The sequence below is a fragment of the Callithrix jacchus genome, chromosome 10, assembly GCF_049354715.1.
Source record: "Callithrix jacchus isolate 240 chromosome 10, calJac240_pri, whole genome shotgun sequence".
NCBI classification, from domain to species: domain Eukaryota; kingdom Metazoa; phylum Chordata; class Mammalia; order Primates; family Cebidae; genus Callithrix; species Callithrix jacchus.
The window spans coordinates 76,433,397-76,446,573 of NC_133511.1; the positions used below are offsets into that span (position 1 = coordinate 76,433,397).

Consider the following 13,177-nt stretch of genomic DNA (forward strand, 5'->3'; position numbering starts at 1 on the left):
ATTTTGGGAGCAATCTGAGCTACCTCCAAATATGACTCATAAGAAATCCAGGCAATTATTTATGTCATCAAGGGAGAACTTGTTATACATTACTGAGACACTTCAGAGTCAGAGGAACCTAAATGTGAACTAAAGCATGGTAAAATTAACATTACATCTTCATAAAATGGCTTTAGTAAATTTCTCAGGTGCATGTCTATTGCCTGTCATCACACACTCATGCATGTTAGAGTTTTGCAGACAAGTGATGATAAACAAATCTCTCATTGTCCTTGGGTCATTTTGTCTCTACAGACAAAAACTTTTCCCTAGCACAGCCAGGAAGGCCATTTCACTGACCCTTTTACATGCAGCATTTCTGTCCATTTTAGCTACCCTATAGGGCTTTCATATACTTTCTCTCATTTGATCTTTCCAATGACAAGAAGAGCTAAAAATTAACTTATGTATCAGACTGTGATCTCACTTAGGGCACACAAATGATCCAAGAAGGTATTGCTGTTCTCTGACAGATGAGGAAACCAAAGCTCAGAAAGGTTAGGCTGAGGCATGAGAATCACATTTCAAGTGATTTCATATCTGTCAAACAGAGAATAGCAATGCCTTCTAGGGTCATGTGTGAGCCTTAAGTAAAATGCTAGAACAGAGCCTGATATATAAGTTAACTTTTAGCTCTTCTTATCATTGGAAAGAGCAAGTGAGAGAATGAATGTATATGATGTGCGGACCAGACCGAGATCATACAAGCAGCGTGTGGTAGAGCTCAAACTTTACCCTGTGCAGTCTAATACATGCCCATTCTTCTGACTGCACTATCTGCCACATAAGTGGGGTATTATCCCATTTCACAGATAAGAAACCCAAGCTCAGGCTGATTGAGTGACTTGCCCAAATTCATGTTACTGGTGCTGGGACTCTCACTTTGGTCTTCTAACTTCATGTCAAGACCAAATTTCCAGCCTTCCATGAACCCCACCTTTCTTTCAATGGAAGTCTTTTCCTTTCATTCTGCTGAGTGAAGCTCTTCCTGCCCTTCCTAGCCTTCCTGCCCAGGCTAGACGGTGGCTTCCATGCTGCCTCTCTGTTCAAGGCTGCTTGTCTAGAGTGTAAGTGGCTGGTAGGGCCTTTGTTCAATGTGTGTGTGTGTGGTAGGAGAGGGGTTGCAGGTAGGGTGGGAAATGGGTAACACAATATGTAAAATGTCTGCTGTTTTCTCCTGACCTCTAGACCAAGTTTCCTAAATATCTTCTCTAACTACCTGGAAGTTTCTCCCTAAGCATCTTTAAGACTAAGCTCAAATGCCTTCTCCTCTGTGAAACCTTTACTGGTGTTTTCCTCTCCTCCACACCCTCTGGTTAAAGTTGATCCCCCCTCCTTTTTTTTTTGAGACAGGATCTCTCTCTGTAACCCCGGCTGGATTGCAGTGGCACGATCTTGGCTCACTGCAACCTCTGCTTCCCAGGTTCAAGCGATTCTCCTGCCTCAATCTCCCAAGTAACTGGGATTATAAGCATGCACCACCATGCCTGGCTAATATTGGTATTTTTAGTAGAGAAAAGGTTTTACCATGTTGGCCAGGCTGGTCTTGAACTCTTGGCCTCAAGTGATCCACCTGCCTCAGCCTCCTAAAGTGCTGGGATTACAGGCATGAGCCACTGCACCCGACCCTCTCTCTCCCTTTATGCTGCCACTGCACCTCTGTGACAGCATGACTCATAGGGAGGACATTGATATATGTTTTAGATACCTGCAGATGACTGTAATCACAGGAAGAAGGACTGTGTTTGGGTCAGAATAGTGCCTGGCACACAGCAGATGCCTTTAAGTGCTTGTTGAGTAGCATCGGTTTCACTATGACTTAACCAGTCCCTACCTAGGAATGTTGTAGAAGTCACAAGTCCTTTCTGTAAATGCTTATTTCCTGAGAACCCAGTGTTTGGGATGGGCTAAAGGAATCTGTAATCATGGCTGTAAACTGCAGCTGAGCAGAGCCTCTACCCACCCTAGGGATTTCTGGCCCAAATGCTCGTGGATCTTGGCATCTGTCCCTTGCCTGAAATCCTAAGTGCTTTCTTTCTGGGATGATTTAAGAAAATGAGGCTCGTTGTTCTCACACATTCACCAGGTCAAAAATGTTTGTCATTGTGCTCAGCTCTCAGTAATATGAGGCACTATTTAGTCAAAATATGGTTTTGGACAGGCAGGTATATTAGATTCAGCTTTTCCCACATGGTAAACAATATTTGAAAATGATTATTATCCTTTGTGATGGGCATATCTTCTTGGGATCAGCAAGGTTTCCAAGTCACCCCCACTCTGACAAGCCCAGCCCAGGGAACCCAAGCTTCCTTACTCCCCATCACTCAGTCCTTAGATCCTTGGGGTCCACCACAATTTTATTGGGGGAGGGGAATTCACCCCAAAATATCATCAGCAAAGGGGAGTTGCTTATTGTACAAATTTAGCATTCTGTGAAGTCTTCAAGGAATTTACCCTGGGTCCTTCAAGAGTATAGAAAAATGGTTATTTTAGAGATAAAATTGCTCTGTGATACATTAACATAATCAGCCCTTTTTGACACTAACCCTGTGCATTATCTACATCCTGGTTTTGCTGATCTCTCTGTGAGCGGTTCCACACACACCCTGTCTCTCACCCTGACTCTGCTTTCCACTCCATGCCCAGCCAGTCACCAGGCTCTTCCAAAAATGGCTCTTAAATCCATCCTCTTCTCTATGGTCACACTGATCTGTTCTTCCAGTTGGGTGGTCTATTAAAAGGTTAAGAGCATCTGCTCTGCTATCTACTGGCTTTGTAACCTCAGGCAAGTGATGATTTCTCTGAGCTTCAGTTTCCTCATCTATAAAACAGAGATATTAATTGTATACCTAACTCATGGGATTACTGTAAGGATTAACTGAGATTTTTAATACAAAGCAATTAGTAAAGCACTTGGCATAAAGCCAGAGCGCAGTAAATAGTTAAAGGTAATCACCATTGTCATCAGTGCAGTAAATAGTTAAAGGTAATCACCATTGTCATCAGTGCAGTAAATAGTTTGTAATCATCATTGTCATCAGGGCAGTAAATAGTTACAGATAATTAACATTGTCATCAGTACAGTAAATAGTAAACAGTATAGTCACCATTGTCATCAGTGCAGTAAATAGTTAACAATCACCATTGTCATCGTTATCATTATCATCATTCCTTGAATATGTCGCAATGACAAAGCTGGGAATGTTGTTAAACTCCTGTTCACCTAGATAATTATGTAACCTTTAGATTTTACTTTAAAAATAAGTTCCTATAGGGAAACTGTTTTTTGAGATAGAGTCTGGCTCTGTCTCCCAGGCTCCAGGCTGCAATGCAGTGGTGCAATCTCAGCTCACTGAAACTTCTGCCTCCTGGGCTCTAGCCATCCTCCCTCCTCAGCCTCCCGAGTAGCTGGGACTACAGGTGCACACCACCACACCTGGCTAATTTTTACATTTTTTTGTAGAGATGGGGTTTCACCATGTTGCCTAGGCTGGTCTCAAACTCTTGAGCTCAAGTGATCTGCTTGCCTTGGCCTCCCAAGGCGCTAGGATTACAGGCGTGAGCCACTGTCCGGCCAAGGGGAATCATTTTCTAATCTTCCTCTTCCCCCACCTCTCTTCCCAACTTCCCCCAACCTTACACCAAAATTGGGTTAGGTGCTCATTTTCTGCTGCATTATTCCCTTAGCAGCCTATACTTCCCTAAGATGCCACTCATCATGTTGTATTATATAGGCTGCTTCCCATATGTCCTGCTGGACTGTGAGCTCCTTGAGTACATTCTATGTGCCTGGTTCTTGATGATTAATTGTTGAAGGAATGAAAGAACAAAAGACTACAATTACGTAGCTATTTTGACTTGCAGAACTGCTCTTGAGCTTTGTTTTGCCGTCATCTTTGAGACTAAATTTAAATATCACTCTCCACCCATATGTTTAAGTCTACAGGTTCCTAGGCCCTTGTTGAGTGAAGAGCAGTTCATTATGAAATGACCCTCAAGAACGAGGCTCAGCATTCTTTGAAATCTCATGGAGCAGTCTATTTTCCTGTGAGCTAGCCACAGGCTATTTAATCTGCTTATCCTTTGCTTGGCCAGCGCCTTTCCTGCTTCATCACTGTATGCTTAGGAAAGATAAAATCGTTTTAATACGAAACTGAATACAACAATCTCCAAGGCAATGTATATTAAACTATAGCACATTATTTCTCTTTCACAATATGGGTAGGGCAGCTAGAATTGACTGTCTTTGTGTATAGGACAGAAGATAGGACTTCATTTTTACTCATATATTGTCTCAATGTTAGCCTGTTGGGAATTGAGAAAATGTTTCCAGTTTTAAATGGAAATCACTTAACATTTCCAGAAATCCAGAAGGGGAAGCTGTTGTTCATCCTGAACCCCTCTTCCTCTGAAGATGCCCTTCCCTCTTTGCAACCCTTCTTACATGGGTGTATTCCCAATTGGCGAGTCAGCCCAGCATGGCTAAGAGCAATCTCTCTGGTCATCCCTAAGAGTGAGTTGCAGGTACCTTCTTCCTGGAAATCTCTGGCTTGACTTGCCTTAATCCTCATTCTGTCCCTATCTCTCCAGGTTCTAAACCCCTGGAAGGTGATGCCACTATTGATCATCCCCATTGACACTCCTGATTTGGGGCTGCTGCTTGTTGTCTTGAATTTTGTACCTCGGTTTCTCTTACCAAGGATAACTCTCATGTTTTCATGATCCCCACTGCCTTGGACAGAAGTGCTCAACTGGCCTGGCATGAGTTCCACAGAGTTCAGGCCCCGCCCTGTCATGATTAGAGTCTGTTGAAGAGATCATCTGCCTTGAGTAGCTCTGCAGGCCTACAGCTGAGAATGGAGCTAGAGTTGAGGGTTCTCTGAAGTAGAGATTTGGGCACCCACAGGGAAGGTTGGCAGGGAGAATTTTAGTGTGCTTCTCAGTCAGAGCATCAGGTGACCATTTCTGAAGAGATTCAGAGACCCTGGATAAGAGACTATGACTCTAGGGACTTGGTTAGTTTCCATAAACCCGGTTACTTCCATGTGGTGGTTGTTGTGTCACTTCTTGACAATTTCCCTGTAGTGATCAAGAAAAGACAGAGAGAGACCCGAAGAGACCCTCTATAACATGAAGGACCTGCGAGCTTATGGGGGTGAGGTGGCAAAGAGAAGAAATGCTGGGCAAACTTCAAGACTAACAGGGGACAAATCACTGGGTGATAAGCTGGTGGCTGCACATAGTAAGAGATGAAGGAACCAGGCTGAGTCTGGAGGTAGGAGCTTGTCTGTACTGAAAAGGGTTGCAACATACACATTCCCTGACAGGCAGCAAAACTTTTCTCACAGCAAAGAAAAACAAAGGACTGAAGCTGTCTTGAGGCAAGGAAGAAGGAAGAACAAGGTAGATCTTCTACCAAGTGAGAAAAGACACAAGGGGAAAATTCTAGAGGCAGCAGGTGTGATCCAGATGTTTCTCAGCAAGCAAATGAAAGAATTTGAAAAGTAAGCTATAAACTCCTCTGAGTGCACAGAAACAGCCTGCCTTGCTCTGGCTGAGGATGAAAAGATCTGCAGATTACAGAGATGCTAGAAAATAACAGACACTGCTGGCTGCTAATCCAACATGCATTTTCCTTCCCACTTCCTAACAGCAACATGATTCTGTTCAGGAATTTACTCTTCTTCATGGAGTCATTTTGCTTTATGGGAAGCTGACCCTCTCACCAACCCCAGGGAATAGCTGAATCCCATAATGACAATCCCATTCCCAGAGTGATTCCTTTAGAAAGGGACTTCCTTCTAGATTTGCCAATGAGATAATAGGGAAGACTGGTGAAAGGCTTCTGGGTTTATTCCTAAGAAAGGAACATGGCAAGAAACAGTCCCTTTCTTCCTCTAGGTATTGTCCTGTCTGGAGCAGCCATTTGCTATAATCTTGATGATGAAGTTAACATACAATGTGGTCAGAGGTAAGGAAATTGTAGACAGGCTAAGCTACAGCCCTGCTGTGCCACACCTGGAGCAGCCTAACCTCTGGACTTATTAAGTCCCATTGAGTTGGGGCTTTCTTTTGTCTGTAATCCAAAGAATCCCAACTGACAGAGAAAGCTCCAATCTGGGCTCTCTAAGATTGGGTACACTTGGTCTCAGTCAGAGCATCTTCCTGGTTCAAGAATTTTGCAAACAGGTTCTGAAATCTTTGTGGGTCTCAGACTCCCATTCATTTCCCTTAAAACTTAATTTGCTTTCCACTGCATTTTGAGGGTGAGGATTGGAGGAAGGAAAGTAAAATGGGGAAATTTTCCTGAAAGATCCCTGAAGTTAAGAGGAAAATCGACAAACTTACTTTTCCAAAAGTGCAGGCAGTGCTGAAGTGACAGGTAGGTTGCCTCTCCCATTGAGTGGTTCTGACTGAATGGAAAACAGAAGACAGAGAATTGAGGATGAGCTACAGAAGGAAGAAGCCAGAGCTGCTGGGTCCAATGATGCTGGGAGAGGGGCTGTTGTTTCTCTTCTTTCCTCCATGTCCCCACTTCCAATCTGCCCCTGAGCCCAGGCCTTGTCCCTCTCCCTTGGGCCTTCCCTGTCCTCCTTTTCTCTAGGGCACATGCAGCTTGCTCCTTTTCCTTTGCCTCTTCTAAGTTTCCTTAAGAGAGGAGGCGAGTTTACATCTTAAGGCTCTATTCTGGAGAGGAGCCATCAGTTTTTCTCTGTCCTGTTTACTAACTGTGACTGAACACCAGTGGGCCTCCTACAAATGTGGGTCTCAGGCTCCCTGCAATGGACAGTGATGGGACAAGCCTATCTCTGTTCCCCAGGATTTTCATGTTGTGTCGTTGTAATGGATTTGGTTTAAGTAATGGTTCTCAATTTTGGCTGCACTTTAGAATCACCTGAGGGAGGTTTTTAAAAAGTATTGATCCACTCCAGAATCTTGGTGTGGGGTCTAGGGGAAAAATGTTTTAAAAGTACCCTATGTGTTTTTTAATCTATGTCCCTGATTGCCAGCCCCTAGTGTAAAGGAATATATATATATTTGGAAAACACATTTATGCTTTTAGGCGAAGTATGGAAAATAGATCTGCTAAAACACACGAACCAGCCCTCTCCAATATCCTTAAACATTTTTTTTCAGGTTGCTTTATTTTAGTGAGTGATCTGGGAATTTAGGTTGATTTCTTAGATGATTGAAATGCTTGAGGCAGGAAGCAGTGAATACTACCCACTGGCATTACATAGAACAGAACTTGAATTTCCATGTAAATCAGATTGTTTCCTTAGAGGGTAGTGCTAGTCACAGACAGGGAACAGAGAAACCACTGAAGAAAGAATCAGAAAAATTTTAGAGAGAATTAGCCAGATGCACAAAGGCCTGGGTTACAGAAAATATTTTGTTATATACAAACTGTCTTTGTCTAAAAGAAATGGAAATGTTTTTTTCCTGATTACTAATGCATTCTTATTCTAGAAATATAAAAAGGCATCAGGAAGAAAATAAAAATGAACTATTTTACCATTGCCTAGAGATAACCATTATTAGCTGTTTCACATATCTTCTTCCAGAAAATTTCATGTCTACACACAGAAACACACTCTTTTATAAAGTACAAAACAGAATTATACTGTTTATACACTAGGTTTTGTATATCCTATTTTACTTGCTTTTGATTCGTAATACATTAGGGACAACAATTCTACAGAAACCCCTTATAGGGATATCCATTTGCTTAACCAATCTCTTAGTGAAATGGGCTTGTTTCCCATTGTTACGAACAATGCTGCAATGAACTGAGGCAGGATAACAATGGATTGAATAACAGGCTCCCGAATCAGAGAACCTAGGGTTCAAAGCTGTTCTACCACCCATCACATGTTACAAACGTCAGATACTTAAGCCCACTGCAGAGTAGAAAAAAATTATAACCACCTTGGCAGATTGTGGTGTAAGCACAAAAAGAGTTATTGTTTGCAAAGAACGCTGAGTGCCAACACCATGCTCAAGGGCGCTGGGACTTCCCGGAGTAGTAGAGTACATGCAGCCTGGTCTATATTGAGTTTTTAAGCCTATCACTCAGATTCTACATTGGAAATTCCCTCTCCTTGTTGACCCTGCCCCGCCTTTGGCTACCCCCTTAGGAGTAAGTACGAAGGAACGGTTTATCCTACTATCCTGTGCTGGAAGGCAAGCATCATCATACTTACCAAGGCTGGTAAGGAGGGGATGGGTGATGAGCTGGGAGTTTGGCCAGGCAGATTAAGGGCATTAAACTTGGGAACCACGGCAACACTGACCCTCCGGCGAGGCATATTCTGTGGAAAGAGAAGCGACTAGGATCACTGTCTTGGAGGTAGCAATAGCCATAGTTCAGAAGGACTTGGAAAAAGCCTACTCGTTTCTAATGCAATAATGGCATTAACTGGATATTTTGGTTTTGCAGTAGCAATGATGGAATTGGTGTGGAGAGAGTGGCTAAAGTTAACCCAAATTTTCTGCTTGTGGTGAGTGAACGCTCAATCTGTTCTATTTTAGCCTATGAGATCTTGGAGATACAGAATGGAAATGACCCCACAGTCTCTGTGTAACACCCTAGAGAGTGTATTAAAGCTGCCTGTAGCAATATGAAGGCTTGTGATCATTTCATATTCATTTAAGGGATGTATACACAGTTAGGGAAACCATGAGCAAGAAAGGTAAGATGTCAGAGGCTAAACTTGAGAGTGTGGGAAGCCGAATAGAAACCCTGTTCAGAATAGAAACTCTGGCATCCATGGATCCCAGAATGAATGATTGCTTGGGTGACTATGGAAACTTCTGTGATACTCCTTCCAGGAGCCGTGTTATTCTTTGGACATACATACCTTTCCCAGTGTGAGGGACATGGACCGTGCCGTGCGAGGGACCCCGTCTTCTGCAGCAGGAGAGAACAGAGAAGAGAACACAGGTAAGTTTCAGACTAGGCACCAGCAGGAAACAGAAACTAAGCTATGGTATCCATGGGTCAGAACTGGCCCTCAAGGGATAGCCACTTCTCTGGGTGTTGGGGACACTGAGTTTGGCACTTCACCCTCTGAGATGGGGCTGCCGAGTGGGTTTTTTTTTCTTTTTTGCACAAAATCTTTATCCTAACTCCACTGCTCACTACAGGAAGCCCCAGTCCTGGACCTCTTATCTGACCCCACTAAGCACGCTCAGCATAACACCCTAGATGGTGTATGAAAACTACTCAGCATTACCAAGACTTATTGGGTTATTTCATGCTTGTTCAAGGATATACAGTCAGAGAAACTATGAGCAAGGAAGGTGTGGTGCCAGTAAATAATGCAAACTTGCTGACAGAAGTAGTTTTAATATGTTACTTACCAAATGACTCAGAACAAAGGAAGCTACCACCCCAGGATTTTCTTCTCCTTACTATATACTTTAAGAGATAAAACTCATGTAATATATTTCGCTCCATACTGGGATAATACTGCCACCAGGAAACCCCTGAGTCTGTGCAGAGAAAGGTGTTTGCTAGCTCAATTCAGTTTGATTCAGTTTGACCAATATTATCTAGTCTGCATCTCTCTCTCTTCTTATGTATCCATATATTTTTGCTATGTCTCTTGAAAAGCACATAGCTGTATGTTTCTTTCATTATTATTATTATTGAGACAGAGTCTTGCTCTGTCACCCAGGCTGGAGTACCATGGCACAATCTTGGCTAGTGGCACAACCTCTGGCTCCTGGGTTCAACTGATTCTCGTGCCTCAGCCTCCCAAGTTTTTGGGATTACAGATGTGTGCCACCACGCCTGTATTTTTAGTAGAAACAGAGTTTTGCCATGTTGGCCAGGCTGTTCTCCAACTCCTGGACTTAAAGTGATCTGCCTGCCTTGGCTTCCCAAAGTGCTGGAATTATGGCATAAGCTATCACACCTGGCCTGTTTTTTCCATAATTTAATCTGAGGCTCTCTACTAACTAATAGGTTTATACTAGTTATATTTCTTGTGATTAATATATTTGTATTTATTTCTACCATGTAATTATATATTTTCTATTTATTTTGTTTTATTCATTGACTTTTTCTACCCTTCCTCTCACCCTACACATTTGTTTGGAAATTACACATTCTATTTTTAACCTTTAGCATGTCCTCTTAACTTTTGAACATATTGACTTTAAATTTAAAATTAAACAAGATCTCTATTCTTTTCCTGGATAAATCTTAAAACAATAACTCTCCCTCTTCATTATACTGCTTTCCAGTATTTTTATTTCACCTTGCTTTTGTATTCTCAAATTATTATGTTTGTTGGTTTCTACAGAGAGTGCTTATTTAGATTTACCCACATTTACAAATGTCTTTGTTCACTAGTCCTTGTATCCTACTCCTTTCTTCTGAGCTCAATTTTTTTTTTACCTTTTATTTAGGTTCAGGAGTACATGTGCAGGTATACATAAACTTGTCATGAGGACTTGTTGTACAGATTATTCTGTCACCCAGGTACTAAGCCTAGTAGACAGTATTTATTCTTTCTGCTCCTCTCCCTCCTCCTACTTTCCACCCTCAAGTGGGCCCTGGTAACCTGTTGTTCCTATGTTTGTGGCCATATGTACTCAATGTTTAGCCCCCACTTATTAGTGAGAATATGCAGATTCGGTTTTCTGTTCCTGTGTTAGTTTGCTAAGGATAAGGGACTCCAGCTCCATCTGTGTCCCTGCAAAATAGGTGATCTCATTCTTTTTTATGGCTGCATAGTGTTCCATGATGTGTATGTACCACATTTTCTTCATCCGCTCTGTCATTGATGGGGATTTAGGTTGATTCCATGCCTTTGCTATCGTGAACAGTGCTGCAACAAACATTTGTGAGCATGTGTTTGAGTTTGATTTCATTCTTCCTTAGGTACATCCTCTAGTTGTTCTTTCAGCAATGGTCTATGAGAGGTAAACTTTCTCTATTGTCTCCAAATAGTCTTTACCAAGCTCTCAATCTTGCATGGTAGTTTAGCCATTTGTGTTCTCTTTGGTTGACAGTTATTTTCTCTTAGTTCTTTGAAGAGATTATTCCATTGCCTTTTTCTATTATTGCCATTGAGAAATGTCATTCTTTCATAAATAATCTGCTCTCTTTAATGACTTTTAAGATCTTCCCTTCGTCTTTACGTTCCACAGTTTCTCTTTGGTGTATTTTTATTTTTCCTATTTGGAATTCACTATGTTTTCTGAATCTAATGACTGATGACTTTCCTTAGTTCTGGAAAATCCTCAGCCATTCTTTCTTAGAATATTTTCTCTCCTTGATTTTCTCCTTAAGGATGGCCTAATAAATGTGTTTGGTACTTTCTCATTCTACATCCTATAGTCCATATCTCAATGCTTCTTTCAGAATTTTAATCAATTTATTTCTCTGAACTGTATGTTGGATAACTTTCTTAAACCTATCTTCAAATTAGCTCATTTTTCTTCAACTGTGCCCAATGTGATTTAAATGTTACAATCAATAAAGACAAGCTAGGTTATACTAACTTACTAGCATAGTAATAATAAGCAACTGCAAAGTATTAGTGGCTGATAACAAGGAAGATTTGATTTGCTTATGCTACATGCCCATTTACTTATGCATCTGCAGCATGCTCGGCTCTGTGTTCCTCACTCAGGACTCAGCCTAATGGGCCTTCTAGTATTCTGGAGCAATGATGGTTATCACGTTAGGAGGAAGAAAGAGGGCAGATTGCATACTAGTTCTTAAAGGCCTAGGCTCAGATGTGACACAACCTTCTACTCACATTTCATTCACCAAAGCAAGTCCCATGACCTTGCCTTGTAACTTCAAGGAGATGGGTAAATGTGTCCAGAAGAAGATCTGGAATAATGAAGAATAGCCTCAAATATAGTAACTACCACACCTAAACTCATGAGTTTTTAGTTTTCATGACTTTATTCCTCATTTTGAAAAGCTCTATTTTATTCTTCTTCGATAACTGTATTCTTTTACTCTATTTTTGATCCATTCTTTTATGTCTCCAATACTTTTTGCTGTTGTTAGAGACAGGGTCTCACTCTTGTCACCCAGGATGAAGTACAGTGGCACAGTCACAGCTCACTGCAGCCTTGACTTCCTGGGCTCAAGCAATCCTCCCACCTTAGCCTCCTAAGAAGCTAGAAGTATAGGTGCCCACCACCACATCCAACTAATTGTTTTTGATTTTTATTTTTTGTATAGATAGGGTCTCACTTTGTTGCCTAGGCTGGTCTCAAACTCCTGGCCTCAAGCAATTTTTTCACCTTGGCCTCCCAAAGTGTTAGGATTACAGACGTGAGCCACTGTACCCAGCCACCTCTAACAATTTTAAGCTTATCTTTAAAGGTTTATAAATCATTCTACTATAAAGACACATGCACATATGTTTATTGTGGCACTGTTTATAATAGCAAAAACTTGGAACCAACCCAAATGCCAATCAATGATAGACTGGATAAAGAAAATGTCACACATATACATCATGGAATACTATGCAGCCATAAAAAAAGGACAAGTTCATGTCCTTTGTAGGGACATGGATAAAGCTGGAAACCATCATTCTCAGCAAACTGACACAAGAACAGAAAACCAAACACCGCATGTTGTCACTCATAAGTGGGTGTTGAAGAATGAGAACACATGGACACGAGGAACATCCATGGGAGGGGAATATCACACACCAGGGCCTGTCAGGGGTTGGGGGGGGCTAAGGGAGGGATAGCAGGGGGTGGGGGGATAGGGGAGGGATAGAATTAGGAGACATACCTAATATAGATGCTGGGGTGATGGATGCAGCACACCATGATGGCACATGTATACCTATGTAGCAAACCTGCACGTTCTGCACATGTACCCCAGAACTTAAAGTATAATTAAAAAATTATCAGATCATTTCATTTTCTGAGGTTAAGATACAATCCTAAGATATTGTTTGATATACCTGATGATGTTTGTTCGTGGTGAATTGTTTTCTTGTGTATTTTGTAATTTTAAATTGTGAATTCATCTTCAGTGAGGCTTTACTAGAGGAATCCTGTGTTTCTGGGTACAGTCTGTCTCTCCAGAGTGCTTTTCTGCTTATTTCTAACATGTCTTAGGGGTACCATCTTGCTGTTCTTTTCAAATCCT

General features: G+C 41.7%; 1 protein-coding gene across 18 annotated transcripts in view; it reads right to left on the reverse strand.

Moving 5' to 3' along the window:
- The window catches only part of IRAG1 (inositol 1,4,5-triphosphate receptor associated 1), a 121,310-nt gene that overhangs the window by 12,137 nt on the left and 95,996 nt on the right, over window positions 1-13,177 (reverse strand). For all 18 annotated transcript variants that reach the window (XM_035265761.3, XM_078340494.1, XM_002755047.5 and 15 more), the window contains 3 exons: window positions 8,901-8,950; window positions 8,244-8,351; window positions 6,388-6,452 (listed from right to left, as the gene is read on the reverse strand). In XM_035265761.3, coding sequence (XP_035121652.1) covers window positions 6,388-6,452; window positions 8,244-8,351; window positions 8,901-8,950 — 223 coding nt within the window. The remainder of the gene's footprint in view (window positions 1-6,387; window positions 6,453-8,243; window positions 8,352-8,900; window positions 8,951-13,177) is intronic.